The sequence below is a fragment of the Podarcis muralis genome, chromosome 1 (genome assembly GCF_964188315.1).
Source record: "Podarcis muralis chromosome 1, rPodMur119.hap1.1, whole genome shotgun sequence".
Classification (NCBI taxonomy): Eukaryota; Metazoa; Chordata; class Lepidosauria; order Squamata; family Lacertidae; genus Podarcis; species Podarcis muralis.
The window spans coordinates 68,423,282-68,443,060 of record NC_135655.1 but is presented as its reverse complement, the minus strand read 5'-3'; the positions used below and the strand labels follow the sequence as shown (position 1 = coordinate 68,443,060).

General features: G+C 41.4%; 1 protein-coding gene across 5 annotated transcripts in view; it reads right to left on the bottom strand.

Moving 5' to 3' along the window:
* Positions 1-19,779, bottom strand: part of SBF2 (SET binding factor 2) — a 212,273-nt gene that overhangs the window by 10,077 nt on the left and 182,417 nt on the right. For 3 of the 5 annotated variants that reach the window (XM_028731545.2, XM_028731515.2, XM_028731504.2), the window contains 8 exons: positions 13,940-14,002; positions 11,746-11,933; positions 10,588-10,764; positions 8,942-9,043; positions 7,701-7,886; positions 4,972-5,098; positions 3,135-3,262; positions 1,708-1,941 (listed from right to left, as the gene is read on the bottom strand). In XM_028731545.2, coding sequence (XP_028587378.2) covers positions 1,708-1,941; positions 3,135-3,262; positions 4,972-5,098; positions 7,701-7,886; positions 8,942-9,043; positions 10,588-10,764; positions 11,746-11,933; positions 13,940-14,002 — 1,205 coding nt within the window. The remainder of the gene's footprint in view (positions 1-1,707; positions 1,942-3,134; positions 3,263-4,971; positions 5,099-7,700; positions 7,887-8,941; positions 9,044-10,587; positions 10,765-11,745; positions 11,934-13,939; positions 14,003-19,779) is intronic. The other 2 variants (XM_077930483.1, XM_077930489.1) reach the window with 1 other exon arrangement.

Genomic DNA, 19,779 nt, shown 5'->3' with positions numbered 1-19,779 from the left:
AGGAGCACAAGGAACACAAAACTTTGTGAAAGAGACTATATGAGTAAATGTCAGATATACCTGTAAAAAAGCTTTGCCATTTAAGTGTTGTTCATGTTACCTTATTACACACAGTAATAAAACAAACTATGGCAGCATTGGCTAATATCAAAGTTTTTGTTAAATTGAATAAGAGCATATTGCTTGTTATTGAACTTCTGTTGTGAAACATTTGATCTTAATCCTTTAATAAAAATGCAGCGTTGTATTTATAGCAGGTATTAGCTTATTGGTCATTTTATTATCTTCTGCTTCAAAAGAGAAAGGACACTGAAAATAAGGTGGCAAGAAATGCCCTCAAAACTCTAATTTTAGGAAATCATTTGCTATAGTATGGCTCGGAGCCTAATGTTTAGCTCCATGACCCCAAAGAGCATTGTGCTCTGCAAATACAGCTCTCCTTCTGTTCACAGGGTTAAAAGTTAGCATCTAAGCCTCTATGTTCTAAAGCGAAGTATAAATTCTAGGACAGGGGTTGGCAAGGTTTACCTCACCTGGGCCAGTTTACTCCCGCGGAGATTGCTCTGTGGGCCAGATCGCATCTGTGCAGATGTGATTTCCGGCGTCTGCACAGACGCAATTTCCGGCACCGCAGAAGCAAGTCCCCACTCTGCTGGTTTAGCGCAGCATGTGGGGACTCGCCAAGTGGGTGGCTTGGTTCGGGGGTAGCTCATGGGCTGTTTAAATGACCCCCGTTGGCTGTTTGTGGCCCATGGGCCGCAGGTTGCCAACCCCTTGTTCTAGGAACATTGAAAATGTCATAAACAGCTAGTTGGAGCCAATAGTTATTATGTTTCAAAACCACATTTTATTTACTGCTAAATTACAGTTCTTTCTTCTAAACTGCAGAAGGATCATATGCTAAGAGAAAGGAAAAAACTGAATTCAAGTATATAAAGCCGAACATGGACTATTATTATAGGCTAATTTTGAATCCATTTTCCATAGTACGGAAGCACAGCACTTACTGATTGTAAGCTGAAAATATTTAGGCATTTCCCTGCCCCCCAAATTGATATGTTTGGTATGCATTTTTTTATTGCTTTAAAATAGCAATTAGTTCAGGAAAATGTCTCGCTGCTGCTTATTATAAAAACTATTTTAAAGATTTTAAAACACATATTCCTAACACTTGTCTGCATTCAATACCCTTGATACTACCTAACCATTTTTCAATGGAATTTATTATTCCTAAGAAGTTAGCAGGATAACCACACTACATAGCAGCTCCACTTAGTTTAGGCAGACGTGGAGTTTACATGAAGCTAACCAATAGATGCTAGTGTAGTTCTGTTGTACAATGAGAGAAGCTACAAGTTCTTTGTGTGAAACAGTTAAAAATACTCCAAATTGGGCATTTCACAGACAATATCCTAAAGACCACTCACAGACTTTAAAAAAATCTTGTAATACATTTCAATATTTCCAGAAAAGGACTAACATCCAAAATGTATTGTATTTTGCTAGCATAATTTGAACAGACAATTGGTTGGCTTTCAGTTAGTCTGGGAAACAGGCATAGGCAATCCTAACTCAGAAAAAGGAGTAGTCTTTCCTTTGAGCCAAAATATCATTTTGCTCTATTTCTGCTTTTGTAAGGGAAATACATTTTTAAAAATTGAATGGATGTTACCTGACACCAATAGATGCTTAAAAAATTATACTCACATTTAATAGGCTGGTGATGGCATCTGGCTGGACTTTGCTAATGTTGTCATAGCATGGCCAGACAATTTTCCTCTTACTGTGGGAAGGTGACATGTCCATTTGGTCAGGTTCATCCAAGGTACTACATTTTGCAGTTACCATGGCCCAGTCATAAGAAGGACCAGTAGCCAAAGTCTCCTCTGTGTAGTAATCCCACTTTTTAAGACTGGATATGTTTACATTTGGTTTTAATGCCTGTAGAAATTAATGCCAGCAGATTAATAATGCATAATGGCTTTCTAGTATCATTGTCCCCACTTCCTCAAAGGCCAATTGATGTGCACTACTTCAACTGCTCTTCTGTACTTAACATTTTATAGCTAACATCTGGAACATACCTGACCTGACCTCAAACTTTTTGCATTGCTGAAGCAAGCTGCCTGAATTGTAAGAACAAGATAAATATTCAATTTCCTTATTAGGGTAATAAATTCAAATTTCAGTTTGTCCATACTGTTCAGGGGGTACATTATCTCTTTATTTCAGTTCTAACCTTGGAAAGCCCTCCCTTTCTTTCAAATTCCATTTATCATGGATATATTAGGCTCCTCATTCATCTAGCAAAATAGGTCAGAAAGGTCCTTTTGAAAGGATGTAATAAAATGCTGATAGAAATGGGTGATATTATTAAAGTAAATATGCTGAATATTATTTATAGACTCAGAAACCCCACCAATATATATGTTTAAATAAAAATAGCTTTGCAGATTTTTGGTCCTAAGATTTTGTGATGAGGAGCTGTCCTGGTTCCAACTCTTTCCACAGTGCCAGGCATGTACCTTTAAAACTGTCACCAACAAAGCTATAGCTTTTCAGTAGTAAAACTAGGTTTAAATTCAAGAATTAGCATGAGATCACCACCTGAGACCATGCCCCAGCACCTAACCTGCTGCTGTTAGCCAAGATGCTGTTTCAATGCAGAGTTATAGGATATTCTAGTAACAGGCACAAATAAATTAAGAGGGAAATATGCTTGCCTTACATTGTCTATACACCTTCGCCCCACAACACAAGCTTAAGGTTGCAAAACCAAAGCTGTTATTCCCCCTCTCCTAAAAAAAAAGCAAACTGCACAATTCCTTCCGCATGCCCAGGTGGTTGTGTTTGGAAAACATTAATGTTTCATGCCAGATAGTGAAAAGTGCTTTTGAAACGGAAGGCTCTTCACAGTACAGGATTTTGCTTGTTAAAGAACTAAAAATATCCAACTGAGCATGCCCCAGCCATTGGATATGCTCTTGGGTTCTTGGCCATGGTTCTGTAGTCCTGTTTATGCTAGTAAACATTCAGGTAATCTAGGTAGTTCACTCAATGAAAGTCTCAAATGAGACACCGAACTTTATTCAGGTACCAGGATAATGAAGATCCTGAACCTTTCTGCTTTATACCTCTGTTTCAACTGGTGCATAGAGGTAATTGAAGAAAACAGGACTTCTTTTGTGAATTTTGTCTATGCATTCCCACATGCAAACTCCTTTCTTGCCATGTTTCTCTCCTTTATCTTCAAACAGTGTCCCTAGAAAACAAGAAAACATAAGAAGTTGAAGGAAAGAACTCTCCTTGCCAGATAGTGAAAATAACTTTTGAAAATGAAGGGCCTTTACAGCACAGGGTTTGCGTGTGAAAGAACTAAAAATATCCAACTGAGCATGCCTAAGCAGAGAAGCGGGGTTTGGAGCAGCACAATGGTCACTGAGGGACAGCATTAGATAGCTCCTCCCTGTTCTCCAATGTTCTTATACGTAAGCTTGTGACCTTCTAAGGCTTCTTTTCTTTTCCTATAAGTTTGGAGAAGATGCATCTGATTATGTGTCATGAGTACTTTCAGATATAAACATCACTGTAAGAAATTCAGCTGCCTTTTATTAACAGCTGTCTGTGACCTCACTGTGTAATTTAACTGCTAATACCCGTTCACTAGCAACACTAAGTTGTGGCAAAAATGAGGACTCCTCTCTCAACATGCTTACATGCCACAAGCAGGGAGCCACTGCAGAAAAGGCCCATTCTTGGTTGCCACCCTCCGGACCTCTTGTGGAGGAGGCAGCACACGAAGAAGGGCCTCAGGAGATGATCTCAGGATCTGGGTAGGTTCATATGGAAAGAGGCGGTCCTTTAGGTATTGTAGTCCTTTAAGGCTTTATAGGTCTAAACCAGCACTTTGAATTGGGCCCGGAAACTACTGGGGGGAAAGCCTCACTCCCCCCCCCCCCCCAAATTCTGACTGTGAAAAGCTAAAGTGCGGCTTAAATTTGCAACCTTAGAAAAATTGGCTTTTACAGTATTGTTGCTGAAACAGACATATGGTAAAACAAAACGGGTGTGAGTGCTTGTGGAATTTTAAGGGAGCGGATTATATTCAGGTATAGTATTTTTTTCCTTTTCTCCCCTTGAATTTTAAAGGGGTGGATTATATTTGGGTGCAGCTTATATTTCGGCCAATACGGTAATTGACAGGATTGGCGTTATATGCTCAAACCATCTTGCCCCGTGAGCAACCTGGCCTCTGAATTATGTGATGTGAACTACTTAAGTGAGAAAAATAAAATTTCATTCTAATGGGGCTCCAAAGGGAATAGAAGCCTTCAAAGCTCTGAAGACAAGACTTATCTGGGAGCAATGAACACGCTTTACTTTTGGTGATATCACATATTGAGCTCTACCTTCTAGGCCAGAGCTTTCCAAACTTTTCATGCTGGTGACACACTTTTTAGACATGCATCATTTCGCAACACAGCAATTTACTAGCAAACAGGAGGTTAAACTAGCCCCTTTCCAGCCCCGGGAGGAGCATGGGGAACATTCGCACGACACACCTACCCACTGCAGCTGACACACTACCGTGTTGTGACACACAGTTTGGAAAGCTCTGGTCTAGGCAGTGTGGATATGTGGTTCCTATGCATAGTGTCCTCCTTTTCCTGGTTAGGAAAAGGAGCTACTTGCCAGGAATTTTAAATGCCACAGGTAACTTCCAATGTCACAAGCTATAAAATGCAATCCATTACATGTCTGTTCATAAGTAGGCCCACTGAGTTCAATGGAGTTTACGTCCTGGTAATTATGTATAACATTGCAGCCAAAGAACAAATTTCAAAATAGCAAAGGGTGGCAGGTATATTACAACAGCTTACAGCGGTCATATCTCTGTAGATTCAATGTTAACTTTAGTCAGTGCTTTAAAATAAAAATAAAAAGTAACACCAGCAAAACTGGGATCCTTACCATGTTCCAGTCTTTCATAGTCTGAGTCCAGCAAGAATGTTTTAAATCGATTGGAAACATAGTGAAAGGCTACAAACTTCAGGTAATACTGATTGAATTCAAACTCTGTTGGATACTGGTTGTGAATCTGAAATGCACAATTGATAGCAACATATATTACAACAAAATATATATTATTTTAAAAAACTAAACTTAAACAGCAAAATATATTATTTATCTTACTTTCATCAATCAGGCACCTCTGCAAGCTTTTCTGCTACAACCTTATAACTGCTAGATTAAAATGGGTTTTTATCACTACTGTCAAAGCACTATTGTGCTCTTAGGGAAAGGCCCCAAATATGTGTTTTAAAATTCTGTTATCTTAATAAACAATCTACTGTTACTGCTATTTTCATCATCATGCCATAATGCGACTTTTGAAAAGTTGTTACAAAAGCATCTCAGTTTGTTTTGTTGAAGACTGATATTTTGTTTTCATACCTTGTATCATTACGAAGTTGTTAGCTGCCTTGAGAGTTCTTGCAAACCAAATCATGGGACAGAAAGGGGGGGGGGACACACACATAAAAATGCAGGCCTTATTTGAAAATATTTGCAATGCCTTGAAGTTCCAGTTTTGGTTCAATAACAGCAATGAAAATCTTGCACCACACTGTCTGCTGGAACTGTATTAAAGTCAACTAGGGCAATGTGGTATTATTGTTTAAGTGGGCTAAAAGTGAAGTCAATATTTCTTCAAGTATTAGGAGTTACAAGGTATCTGTGATTGACTCACTAGGTGTTTTTTTTTTAAAACCAAAAACCTGGAAAGCAGCGGGGGGGGGGGGGCGTCCTGAAAATCTGCTAGCAGTAGTGGGGGAGGAGTGCTTTACTTTTCACCCCTCCCACAGATGCTTCCTGCCCACAGAAGGAAAGTAAAGTCCCTCACAGATCTTCCATATAATGTGTAATTTGTCCTTTTTTCTGCAGGAAAAGAATGGAGCAGGTGAAAAAGAGGCTGACACACCATTTCTGTTAATTACTTAAAATGGATAAGTAGCATTTACTGAAGATGTGCATCCATGCCAAATGGGTTTTGAAAACAGATCTATAAGTTCCCAAGTGATGATGATGTTGATGATAATGCCATGAAAGGGAAAAAGCTACCCACAAAAACAATTCATTAAACATTTTTTTTAATACCACCAAATTCCTAGTGCTTTCTTCAAATCTGGCAGGCAGGCATGATGAGAGTCCACAGCATCTAGAAGGCAGACATTGGCTACCCCTACCACAAATAGTCACTATAGAGGTAGTGGGGTGGAAGCTGTTCTCATCATTTCAGTGAGATTTCATTTTAGGTGTACCTTTGGATCATACCCAGTCTATGCCTAGCCTACAAAGGACACACATGGCTGAGACAGCAACATATGCTGTAACTTTTCCTCACTACAGTAAGGGTGGGGAAGTGGAAAGAGGTAGGAAGAGAAGAAATAACTTTCACAGATAAAAGTTTTATGCAAATGCAGCATTATAACAACACATTAAAACTGACACGGGATTCTGGAGAAAGTGATGGAAGCTTTCTAGTGTGACATCACTGTCACAAATTCTGTCTTCCTAGAAACATCTACAAGATCTACCAGATGTTGCTATTGTGAAATAATGATTCACATTAATAATTCAGCTGACACCTGGAGATACTGGCATAAACAATGGCTTTTTGTAAGATGATGCAGTTCTAATTTAAGAATCCCTGTTTTATATGTTCTTTCTAGTTGAAACAAGGACGGCTTTTTTCCGCAGGATCATTCCAGTCTCATTCAGCGTGTTAAAAGTGGCATGCCATTAAAACCTTCACTTATTGCTTCTGATTGAATTTGCACAGCAGATCCAAAATAAAGAAACAGAAGGATTCCATTGTCATCTTTATGCAGAATGAATTACCGGTAATTCTAGAAAACCATGTTCTACATAGGCAAGACTACAATCCAAAAAGTAGTTATTCCAGTGCAATGCTAGAGTCCATTTCATGTACAAGGCATCATGGCTATGATTTTCAGATGCCAGGAGCTAACAAGTGATGGCTATCACCACCGAATCCTGTTTACAAGCTGATCTGTGCACCACATGTCCTCTGTTGGAAATATGATACTGAGCTGGATGATCCAGCATATTCATTTTTGTTTCTTGGTGTTGACTCAGGTAGATGGGTTAGCACCAGTGAGCTCTGCAAATGTAGAAAAATCTTACCTGCAGGTGTCTGCAAATATTGGATGGCCTATCGGGCAGCCACTATTTGTGCTTGCCACCAACTTGCTACCGTCTCCCCCCAAAGCTTTATGGCAATGAAGAGGGCTTTAGAGTTCTCTAATTTGTGCTGAGATATGGAAAATATGTATTAAAAAAGAGAGAAAGAGACTGCTGCTGTCACTTAACTTTACAAACTGCTTTGCAAGTGAGAGCTAGGGGGAGTCCTTTTTGCCAGAGGAGCAGAGGCATAGCATCTATGGAGCAGATTTGTGGATACTTGCTTATATTTTCTTTGAGAAGTATGGTAGAAGTACATTACACTACTACCATGAAAACAGCTTTAATTTCACATTTTTCTGTCGCACTAAGTTTATTTATCCTACTGAGAACATAAAACATGTTCCTCTTTTTCTAATATATTTGTCCATTACCCTGGAATGTTGGCACTTTGCATCTATCTATCTATATTAGAGATAAAGATTTGCTCAACTTACCTGGTGAACACAATCCAAGAACTGCAAAAAGACAGGAGCAAATCCACTCCCCTGGCAATTGAGAGTCAAATTACTGCGCTGGCTGAACTTGTGACCAAATGACAGCCATTCTTTTTCCACTAGCATTCTGAAACCTTCAAGTGTTCGATAGAATGGATCACTGAGTAATTGCACGAGAGACACCACCTGGATATCAAATGACATTTGTAATACATTAGATACAGCACATTAGAAACAATCTAGTATGTTGCATGAGAAATATCTGGGCACTGCTGTGGTGTATACTTTTCCTTGTCTCTTTCCCCCTACCGTTTAGTGTACCTTGTACTTCTATCTTTGAAGTGTGAGACCAATCAGCAGAACTGCTGTGCATATGTACAATGTCAATACTGCTTGTGGAGGTTGGTGATGCAAACTCTGCGTCACCATCAGATAGAGCTTGCCAGAACAGTAAAGAATTGGGAGGGGTGAGAATGAGGCTCAAAGAATAAAACAAGTTGTCCAACTTTTAAAATTTCTACTGCCCAATCACTCTGGGACCACTCCTCTGGTGCACGTGGAATACACAAACCAGGAGCCCTTGGTTTCATGCTATATCTAAACCAGGGATCATGGTTTATAGCTCCCAAACAAGCCACAATTGATAACCAATCTTAAGTCATGTTTGCTGATAATAACTACTTAGGGAGCAACAAACTGCAATCCCTGCTTTGGGCACAATGGATTTATCCTGCTCACACTAGGGGATGGTTGAAATCAGAGCACACTGCTTTTTCACATTAAGCCATGATAACTCAGAAACTATGTTAGATGTAGTAAGTAACCGGTTGCAATTTTAGAAAAAACAACATAGCCAATGAGATCTGGAATTACTGTTCATTTCTTCCATGGTTTGTTACATAGGACTAAAATTACTGGCAGTTTATTTTTACACCAAGCCTTTTCCAAACACCAGAATTCTAGGACAAGAGTTTTTGCAAGTATGAATGTATGTGAGACAGATCCAGCTCCACACCGAGACACTACACATCAGTTGGCCATCAGCAAAAAAGTTCATTTCTTTCTAAAGGATTAAAGATTCAAGGGATGGGTGTTTTTTTTAAAAAAAAAGTTATATAAAAGAAAGCTGTGAAGGGTTTTAAGTCTGATGCATTCTTTGGCATCTGAAATTATTAAACAGATATAGTAAACTGGTCAGAGCAAAGTGATCTTTGCTGGCCATTAATATGTTATAGGCTCACCTGTGCTGTGATATCCCAGCCATCTTCCAGGCAAACCAAAACTGAAGAACCATTCTCAAGCAACTCGGATATAACCACACCCAACTGCATTATTCTGTGAAGCTATATACAGTATGTATATATAAAAGATGAAGAGCATATGTTAGAATGAAGGATAAATTAGTAAACAAAATGATTTCTGGAATCAAATTATGCTGGTACTCAACAAACTAGTCTTGTAAAAAATGAGTATTAGAAAGATTTTTATATGAATATTATTCAACACCCTTGCCTAAAGGCTACAATCAGTTTCGTTTAAGTTTCACTGAGGTCGGAGGTTATAAACAACAGATCAAGGAGGGAGAGCTGGAGAACATGCTATAGTGATGCTTTTTTTACTGGCATCAGACGTAATGCATAACCCAGGTTATGGGAAGGATTTTACCCATATTAAATCCAAAGAGGGCTTAGAACAGTCTAGAAGTCTAATACTGGCAGCCTTGATTGGTAATCTGATTTAAAAGATATTCTGTAATCTCTTCAAGCACCACAGACTCTTAGTCCATATAATAAAAAAGCTTGTGATTATTCTGTGTCTCACACTACAGCTGCAAAACATGAGTGTAGATTCTACACTGGAGTAGGAAACTTGTGGCCCTCCTGATGTTGTTGCACTGCAATTCCCATCAACCCCAGCTAGCATGACCAATAGTCAGGGATGATGGGAGTTGTAGCCTAATATGATCTGGAGGGCCTCAGGTTCCCCACCCCAAATTAGGGGACAAATGAGATACAATACTACTACCAATTGTGTGACTTGCTTTTAAAAAGTAAACTCCAAACATGGGGTAGGAAGAGATCCGGCGTGGGTGGTTGGAGGCATTAATCTTTGCCCATCCACGGGGGTCCTGAATGGGTATTAATTAACTTAATTGCACTAAGAAATTGGTGGAAATAGAAGCTTTCCCCCTTCAATATAAATAGTAGGTGTGAGACCAATTAGGACCCCTGCAATGAAGAAAGGCTTAAAGCCCCCATTTGCCCCATATCAGGGCTCTAGTCTGGATAAGCTGCCCACCGCCCAACTGCAATATACTTTTAAAAAGCCATTGATTCTCAAATAAAGTCTGCTATAGAAAATCCTGGCTAAAAATATTTAGATGCAGTAGACCATAACTTTTGAAACAAGTGTCTAATCTGCAGAGCACTCAAGCAGAAAATATCCATTTCAGTTCAAGGAGACTTGTGCCAAGGTACTGAATGAATACAATATGGTGGTTAGATCCTTAACTACAAAGGATAACCAACAATAACAGATTCAGCCACACTGTTATTCATGTTACATCATTCTTAATACTGGAAATTTAAACTGAAATTGCTTTAATAAAAGCAGCAAAAGATTTAAATTGACTTTAAGAGAGAAAGTAAATAATAACAACCATGTACTACATATTCATGACTGATTATAATTTATAGGGAGCCATGTAATGCTTCATTCGTCAAATCTCACAGTGTGAACACTGAAATACATCTGTCTGCATAAGAATACAGCATATGATATTTAAAGCAGTTATTGAAGAAAAGGAGAATTTTTCACTGGACAGAAATAGCACTTTGTTATGCATCAGAAATCACAATACATTTATGACTCCGCGATATCACTTTACCTGTGGGAACCACTCTGATTCTCCAAGTGCTTTAAGGAATGTTATTTCAGAATCTGCAGGAATATTGCTAGGGACACAAGCACTCATGAGCTTTTTAAAACTAGCTTTCACTTGCCGGATGTCGCTGAACTCGACAGGAACAAATTCACAATTTAAAGCAAAATCAAGTTTGAAGCTCTGTGGACAAAGAAGGTATTTACTTGTGTTAATAATGTGCATTTAAAGTAAAATATTGCTTTATTTTACTTTAACACCTTATTAATAGTGTTACTTTAATATTGAGTGGTTTCCCGCCCTGCTCCCATTTTCATGAGCTGAATGGCTGTTATGCAAACAGGCTGCCACAATTGGATGTTACCCAATCCTCATGAGTCATAACAGGTGTTGATTTATTTAACAACCTTGATATTGTGTTACGGGTGCTATGAATTGTCATTTTTTGTACTATTTTGTATAAACTGAAGGTCTAACTGATCATACTCCTTGCATTTCATTGCCATTTAACCCACCACGTGCAGTTTTCCCCTTTTGCACCCACGTTTGCAGACACAAGTGGACTCTTGTCTACAAAAACTTAAGCCATATTATGTTAAGAAGAAGAGTTTGGATTTGATATCCCGCTTTATCGCTACCCTAAGGAGTCTCAAAGCGGCTAACAATCTCCTTTCCCTTCCTCCCCCACAACAAACACTCTGTGAGGTGAGCGAGGCTGAGAGACTTCAGAGAAGTGTGACTAGCCCAAGGTCACCCAGCAGCTGCATGTGGAGGAGTGGGGAATCGAACCCGGTTCACCAGATTACGAGTCCACCCTTCTTAACCACCACACCACACTGGCTCTCTAAGTCTTTAAGTCTTTCTGTTGCTTTTGGAAGTACATTTGATACATGTTCACAATTCTTAACTCAATGAGCAATAAATGTGTATCTCTTTCAATGGTTCAGGGAGAGAAACTTCCATTGTTGTGATCGTTTAAGTAGTCATGGACTCTAAAGATATCCTGCAAACTAGCACACAGTTATGAACATTTAATGCCTAGTGAAATCAGTAGGGCTTAAACCTGCATAATTCTGGGCTGTATTGCACCACAGTTACATACAAATCTCCCCTTTAAAAGCAGCCAAGCAAAAATACAAAATTATAACTGGAAAGCATCCATACCCTTAGCTGAGATTTTTCTCCAAATATGTAGAGGGAAGCCTGGCGTTTCAGAAGCCGGTTTTGAAAATATGCACTACTGCTGGTGTATGAAGGTGAACCATCTTTCCCTGCTAATCTTGCACCCACATCAAGGAATGGCATTTGAGTGCTGATAAACCGACTGCTAGAACGAAGACTTGCCCACACACCTTGAGAAAGATTAAAAATAGAATGAAATATTTCATATTTTCATGGAATTGGACTATTCTGTAACTCTCCAGTAAGGAATGTGCATTGTTTGAAAAGAAAACATTTGCATCTCAGTTACAATGTTTTTGGATAGGTCACACATAATGCACCTGGAAAAAATGTGCCAGCTTTGGGTTGGACTAGATGACGCTTTGGGTCCCTTTCAATTCTACAATTCTATTCTATGAAGTAATGCATAGCCAAGATCTGTCTAAACTGAGATAATCATCAAAACCACGTCACATTTAACATTAATACAGAACTCTTCCTATGCATTCCTATGCATTCTGTGTGGCTGCCAGGTGGGTGTCGCCATGCTCCTCCCATACTGTTACTGTTCAGTGCAGGTGGGGGAAAGAAGCTGCTAGTTCAAAGATGTTTTATTGCTTGCTTTGGCTGCCATCAGAAAACCACTTCATGTAGCTGGGTTCTATGTTGCAACAGTAAAATAAGCAACATCACATCAGTTGGGCTAGTGAGCCATGTGGTTAGGTCTCAAGCCCATATAGATGCAGTAATGGCACTGGGAGTGAACCTATGATCTAGGCCAGATGTGGGAAACCTTTTGTGCTCTGTGTGTTGCTATACCACTGCTGCCATCAGTCCCATCAAGGGTGGCCAATGGCCTGAGATGATGGGAACTTTAGTTCAGCAACACCTGGAAGGCCAAAGGATCTCCACATTGGATCTAAAAAATCCACTTGCTGCTATGCTTGCATATGTTACAATTACAGTGTGTAGCTTGACCATGGTGTCAGCCAAACTACAGAGATGTATGATCTAGGCCACAACCTTGCTGCCTCTTTTCTCCAGGTGTTGTTTCATATGAGAGCGTATAAGGCCACAAGAGGCTCTATTCTAGCACCAATCATTCTTTAAGAACTGAAAGTGCAGCAACAGACCAATCTTACAGTGCATTGGAGTGGGGGCTATTGGCTTATTATGCATGTAGTACCAAAAATAGTAGTTTAAGTACTCCTGGTGAAATAGGTGCACACTTTGAAAAGCTGATTTTTTTACTAAAACGGTAAAAATAGGGACATGCCTGCTGATATATCAAAGTCAGTCTGCTTGCTTTACATGTGAACATAGAGGACACAAACAAAAATGGTTTCTTAGGAAATTGAAGCTGGTAAGATGCTGTAGTCCCTTCTTTGAAATAAAGCAAGCTGTAGCAAACACTTCAGCAGGGAGCACATGTTTAATCTGACTTTTGTTTTCCATATTATTAGTAAAAAAATAAACCATGATTTGTTACCGAAGAATCACAGAGCTTACACAGAAAATAAATGTTATTCCTCATTTTTTTAAACTAAAAGCCAAAGGATGTCCAGGAGAAAGCAACCCATCCCACTTTTTGCTATCGACAAAGGAGAGCTTGATTATAATTTGCACCACATAAAAGCAACAGTCACAGCTAATTGAAAAGCACATGCAGACTATAACAGGTACCAGTGATGAGTTACAGCGATTAAAGGGTTTACAGGTCTCTACATATCACTCCCCAGCCACTATTCCTTGCCACAGAAGTTTTTTTTATTAAAAAACAACAACAAACCAAAAGTGGCATACAACACGTTTCCTGTTCTCATTTTGAGATCATTGTTTTATCAGTGCTAATAATTATGTCACCAAGGTCTATGTTTATTACCTCTGTAAAATGTTACTAAATAATGATTTTAAAATTTATGTCAGCATGAATGTTTACTCAGTAGATAACAGCATTTCTTTACTCTGTGGCTACTGAGTATCAAAGCTTGGATGATGAGATAATATATTCTTTATCATTTTCTTGCAATGATGGCAAGGATACTTATGATCTAGAAGTTATTCCATATCATCCTGCAGCAAAGCTGTCACATGGTAACTAAATTGCGTGCCTAAGCAAGTTTACATGGTTTCTCTATACTGATATGCATAATCATGGAGATGGTAGAATGTACTATTAGTGCAAAGAATACGGTACCTTGATAGACTCTTCCTGATTTGGAATTTGAATGTGTGAAACATTTATCTCTGTACCCAAGCACTGGCAGATAGCAGTAAGGACAGGAGGAAAAGGAGGAGCAATGGAATGCACATTGCAATGAGACAGTCACAGCAAATTGAACAGGAAAGAAGAAAAAGGTTACTTGTACATTTCTATTTACTTGATGAAAATAAAACAACTGCTAATTATATTTGATTTTAATAGCTAGCGCCAAGGAATTGCCAAAAAGGAAAAAAAGGAAAGCAAATCAAGCTAAAATAATTTGGGAAAAAGAATAGGAGGGGGGAAATTCTATATTAAATCATTTACCAAACAGGATAATGTTCATGGCCACTGCAATTAATTGCAGACATGCAAAACAGCCAAAATGATGTGCCATTGTATTATACCAAATGGAAACTTGTCCATTGTGAAAAACATTTTTAAAATGTGTGAGATTTGTCAGTTAAAAAATGTTTAGCACAACTTATCTCTATTGCCCACTTTGATTGCCAGAAGCATAAAATTAAACTAAATGCAGGGCAGACGTCCACATAATCTTACCTAAACAGATCTACATTCCTAAAGCACCATGCAAAGCATGTGGTTATTTACAGTCACATTATTAGCATGCATTATTTTGTTCTTGGGCAGTCCTGTCCAGCAGCACTCATGCACTGTGTGGGAGGGAGAAGACGACCTAGTCCTCCCATGGGATTAAGTTACTTAGGCCATTTGGTATAATGGAAATGTAGTTTTAAATAGAAAACCACAGTAACAATGACTCCTGCTTTGTTTTACAAACTTTTCTTTTCTTGCTTAGATTCCAAATTTTTCTACACAGACATCAACGTATTTGAGAGCAGCAGGGGACCATTATTCCTGTGGAAACATTCTATTTCACTAACATTACCACTTAATATCTAGATGGCTGGAGGATAAACTGGATGCCAAACATTGTTTCAGATACCTGATTAAGTACCATACCATACTTGAGCCAAATAAAAAAGGGAATTAGAAACAGAAGCCTCTACTTCAAGTAATATGTTCGTACTCCTGCAAAATGAAACTATTTGGTCACATTTCTGACAGATACCATAAACAATGGAATCTAGTATGCTTGCCAGTACATCCACATTTTAAAGAATTCTTGCTTTTATTTGAAAAAAATAATAATTCTAGTAACTGTAATTATGGAGATAAGGGTAAAAATAAGTAAATATAAGGCAATGATTGCCAAAGAGACTAAATCTAGACAGGGGCTTCTATATGGAGCTTCTAATTGTTATGGTTGCAGACTTTCTTTTTAAAATCAGGACAGAATACGTGTAAAAGAATAAGCTGCACTGTAAAGTTAAAAATAGTTGTCATCACTTCTGCTGATGCTGAATTGTTGGATTATAATAAATTAGAACTCATATTGGTCAATGTAAAAAATGTTAGCCAATTGAATTAACCTGCACAACTTAACCTGATAATAGTGAACATTAAAAAATTTGCTTCCCTGGCTGCAATTTTTTTAAAAAAAGTTACAGTAAATTAAGTTTTTTGTTTATATAGAATGTGACACAGAACAGTCATGAAATGTACACATACAGTACTTCTGAATAAAACAGTCAGAAATGAAGTATTCACTGTCTGCATGGACACTCTGGAATGGAAGATATGGGAAACCACAAGTTGTGATATTATGAGGGGGATCCCAGACTGTGTTCAAGTGTACTGCCATAGTGCATTCTTATTTACTCACTTCCTAATTCAGTGGTAAAGTACTTCCCTACAGGACTTTGGGAGTGAATGATGGCAGCATGACAGGAGAGGAATCATAGATTATGCTCTACCGACTGAGTTATGCTCCCCATAACAGGGTGAGTTATTCTTCTTCCCACCATGTTCATTTCCTGCCACTGTTACATATGATCTGGTTCCCAAGTTATATGACAGCAATGCTGGAAGATCTCTGTGACTGACAATTACTCCTAGACAGAGGCTTTCAGGTTTAGAGTGTTGCCACTGACTAGCTTCCAAAAGAATTGTGGTACTTTCTTCATAGATTCATTCTCTGTAGGCACAGTATAAGAACCCTTCTATATTATACCCCCTTTGTGCTAAACTAGCTAGCATGCAGCTCTAAACCATGGTTAACCACAGATATGCCACAGAAAACGTGAGTAAAATGTTGGGCTCATGTTCTCTCCTCATCTTTCCTCCTTCAAAGATTTCAGTTTCAAAATAGGTAGGTGAGTGATCTAGGAATCCTAGTTTAAAACAAACAGTAGTTAATTGCTAAACAAGCAAAATTCAAATGATGCACTATGAAGTTGGCTTGTTTAGCAACTAGGCTTTGTTCCTAGTTAACATATAACACTTAAGTACAGATTCTTTGAAATGCTCCTGGCAGCATGAGAGCCTGATGGCTTGCTTAGACTTCTGAAGGTCCACTTATTGCTAAGCCTTGATTTAGTGTAACATACAAACTGTTTCATAAACTCAAGTAATACACTAATAGGCCTTGCTAATGACCAGTGTAAAACACACCCATGTACTTGTGCACAATCCCACCTTGCTTTCTCAGTTTAATGCAGTTCAATTGGTACTGTCATTTTTCAGTCAAGAACATTAGTCATATTGTAGTCGACAGATGAACTTGCCTTAAATTCAAGAACTCTGGAGTAATCGGGCAATGAAGTGAGCCATTAGACAGACTACTGTCTTCACAATTCAGCACCTTCCTTACTTTTCCACAGTATATAACCAGTAAAAAATTACAAATTCTACTCTCACTTCATTGCTAAGGGTGTATTGCATTTTAAAACATAATTTCTATTAGTTTCTAAATCTATTAGTTGCTAGAACATGATTTTCCAATGACACCTGTGCAGATATATTTAACTTCAGATTTAAAGTGTCACTCTTCTTAGTACTTAATACTCCAGTTCTGGTTATTCTATATCACCACGTTCAAGACTGACAAGCATACTCCTTCAGCTTCTGCATACGTCACTTTATGCAAAGGAATATTTACACTTAAACACTCTGCTGACTGCACAGCCTCAGTTACCGTATTTTTCGCACGATTGGACGCACCGGACCATAGGACGCACCTAGTTTTTTGGGGGGGAAATAAAGGAAAAAATTTTCCCCTTTATTTCCCCCCCAAAAGCAGGTCAGGGAAACCGAACCAGGTCGAGGAACAGCGGGATAGTGGCGCTGCGCCTCCCTGCTGTCCCCCAAGCTTGTGGGGCTGGCCGATGTCTGTCTGGCGGGCGGGGAGCTCTGCTTCAGGGCGCCCCACCCGCCAGGCAGCAGGCTGCTATCCGCAGCGTGGGGAGCCCTGTGGGGAACTCCTGCAAGGTTCCCCACTCTGCGGATGTATGCCTGGCGTGAGGGGCGCTCTGCTTCAGGGCGCCCCACCCGCCAGGCAGCAGGCTGCTATCCGCAGCGTGGGGAGCCTTGTCGGGAACTCCTGCAAGGCTACCCACTCTGCGGATGTCTGCCTGGCGCAAGGGGCGCTCTGCTTCAGGGCGCCCCACCCGCCAGGCAGCAGGCTGCTATCCGCAGCGTGGGGAGCCTTGTCGGGAACTCCTGCAAGGTTCCCCACTCTGCGGATGTATGCCTGGCGCGAGGGGCGCTCTGCTTCAGGGCGCCCCACCCGCCAGGCAGCAGGCTGCTATCCGCAGCGTGGGGAGCCTTGTCGGGAACTCCTGCAAGCCTCCCCACTCTGCGGATGTCTGCCTGGCGCGAGGGGCGCTCTGCTTCAGTGCGCCCCACCCGCCAGGCAGCAGGCTGCTATCCGCAGCGTGGGGAGCCTTGTCGGGAACTCCTGCAAGGCTCCCCACTCTGCGGATGTATGCCTGGCGCGAGGGGCGCTCTGCTTCAGGGCGCCCCACACGCCAGGCATCAGGCTGCTATCCGCAGCGTGGGGAGCCTTGTCGGGAACTCCTGCAAGCCTCCCCACTCTGCGGATGTCTGCCTGGCGCGAGGGGCGCTCTGCTTCAGGGCGCCCCACCCGCCAGGCAGCAGGCTGCTATCCGCAGCGTGGGGAGCCTTGTCGGGAACTCCTGCAAGCCTCCCCACTCTGCGGATGTCTGCCTGGCGCGAGGGGCGCTCTGCTTCAGGGCGCCCCACCCGCCAGGCAGCAGGCTGCTATCCGCAGCGTGGGGAGCCTTGTCGGGAACTCCTGCAAGGCTCCCCACTCTGCGGATGTATGCCTGGCGCGAGGGGCGCTCTGCTTCAGGGCGCCCCACCCGCCAGGCAGCAGGCTGCTATCCGCAGCGTGGGGAGCCCTGTGGGGGCTCCCCATGCTGCGGATGTGTTCCCGAAGCGCCTGGAGCTCTGCTTTCAGGGCGCCTGGCGCTCCGGGAAGCAGGCTGAGCGGAGCGCTAATCCCGAAGCCCCAAGCTTCGGGATTAGCGCGGCGCTTCGCTAGCCCTAGGAGAGCCACGCAACGTCGCGGGGCTCTCCCAGGGCTAGCGAGACCTTGCCGGCACCCAGAAGCTTGGGGCGCGCTGAGCTCCGCACGCCCCAAGCTTCGGGATTAGCGCGGCGCTTCGCTAGCCCTGGGAGAGCCACGCAACGTCGCGGGGCTCTCCCAGGGCTAGCGAGACCTTGCCGGCACCCAGAAGCTTGGGGCGCGCTGAGCTCCGCGCGCCCCAAGCTTCGGGATTAGCGCGGCGCTTCGCTAGCCCTGGGAGAGCCACGCAACGTCGCGGGGCTCTCCCAGGGCTAGCGAGACCTTGCCGGCACCCAGAAGCTTGGGGCGCGCTGAGCTCCACGCGCCCCAAGCTTCGGGATTAGCGCGGCGCTTCGCTAGCCCTGGGAGAGCCACGCAACGTCGCGGGGCTCTCCCAGGGCTAGCGAGACCTTGCCGGCACCCAGAAGCTTGGGGCGCGCTGTGCTCCGCACGCCCCAAGCTTCTGGATTAGCGCAGCGGTCCGCTAGCCGTGGGAGAGCTGGGTCTCCCACGGCTAGCGGATAGCTTCCTGAAGCCTGGAGAGCGAGAGGGGTCGGTGCGCACCGACCCCTCTCACTCTCCAGGCTTCAGCGAAAGCCTGCATTCGCTCCATAGGACGCACACACATTTTCCCTTGCTTTTTGGGAGGGAAAAAGTGCGTCCTATGGTGCGAAAAATACGGTAATTGAGCACAGCCTCAGTATATTGAGTGATCAATACAGGTTGTAAATGAAGATAATTATTGGTGTTTAATAATTATTGGTGAATAATAATAATAATAATAATAATAATAATAATAATAATAATAATATAGTGGAAAAGTAATTTTTACTTCATCATTACAAGTTTGTTCATACATTATTTTTGTGATACAAGTAACTGAAATAAAGCAATACTCTTCACAATTCACCTTTGAGCTACCTTATGGAACAATTAGAAGCTACAACTGCCTGAAGCCTAGTAGTATTTACAACTATTATCTGAAGTGGAAACACTGGCCTGGAGATATCCACATATTGTAGAAGTGTGCGCGCGCACATATTTGCGCACATATTCTGTGTGTGTAAATGACTGCATGGGCTCAGTTAATTTTCCACCCACAAGACAGGATTGGTGGCACCCATCATCTGCTAAAGAGCATAGCCCCAGTCTAGTGAACAGAATTTGTATGCACAGCTCTTGGGTGCTGGCTGCAGGAATCCAATCACAAGAACCACATGCATATCCATTTGCATGTGCAGTTTCTATTTCAGCAAGGGTAAGCCTGTTCTCAAAGGTGGATCAGGTGGAGTTTGGTAGACTAGTTGGTAGTATTTGGTTTATACTGAGAAACAGAAGGATAAGGCAATAGCAATTCCTCAAATGTTACCATTATTTTCATATT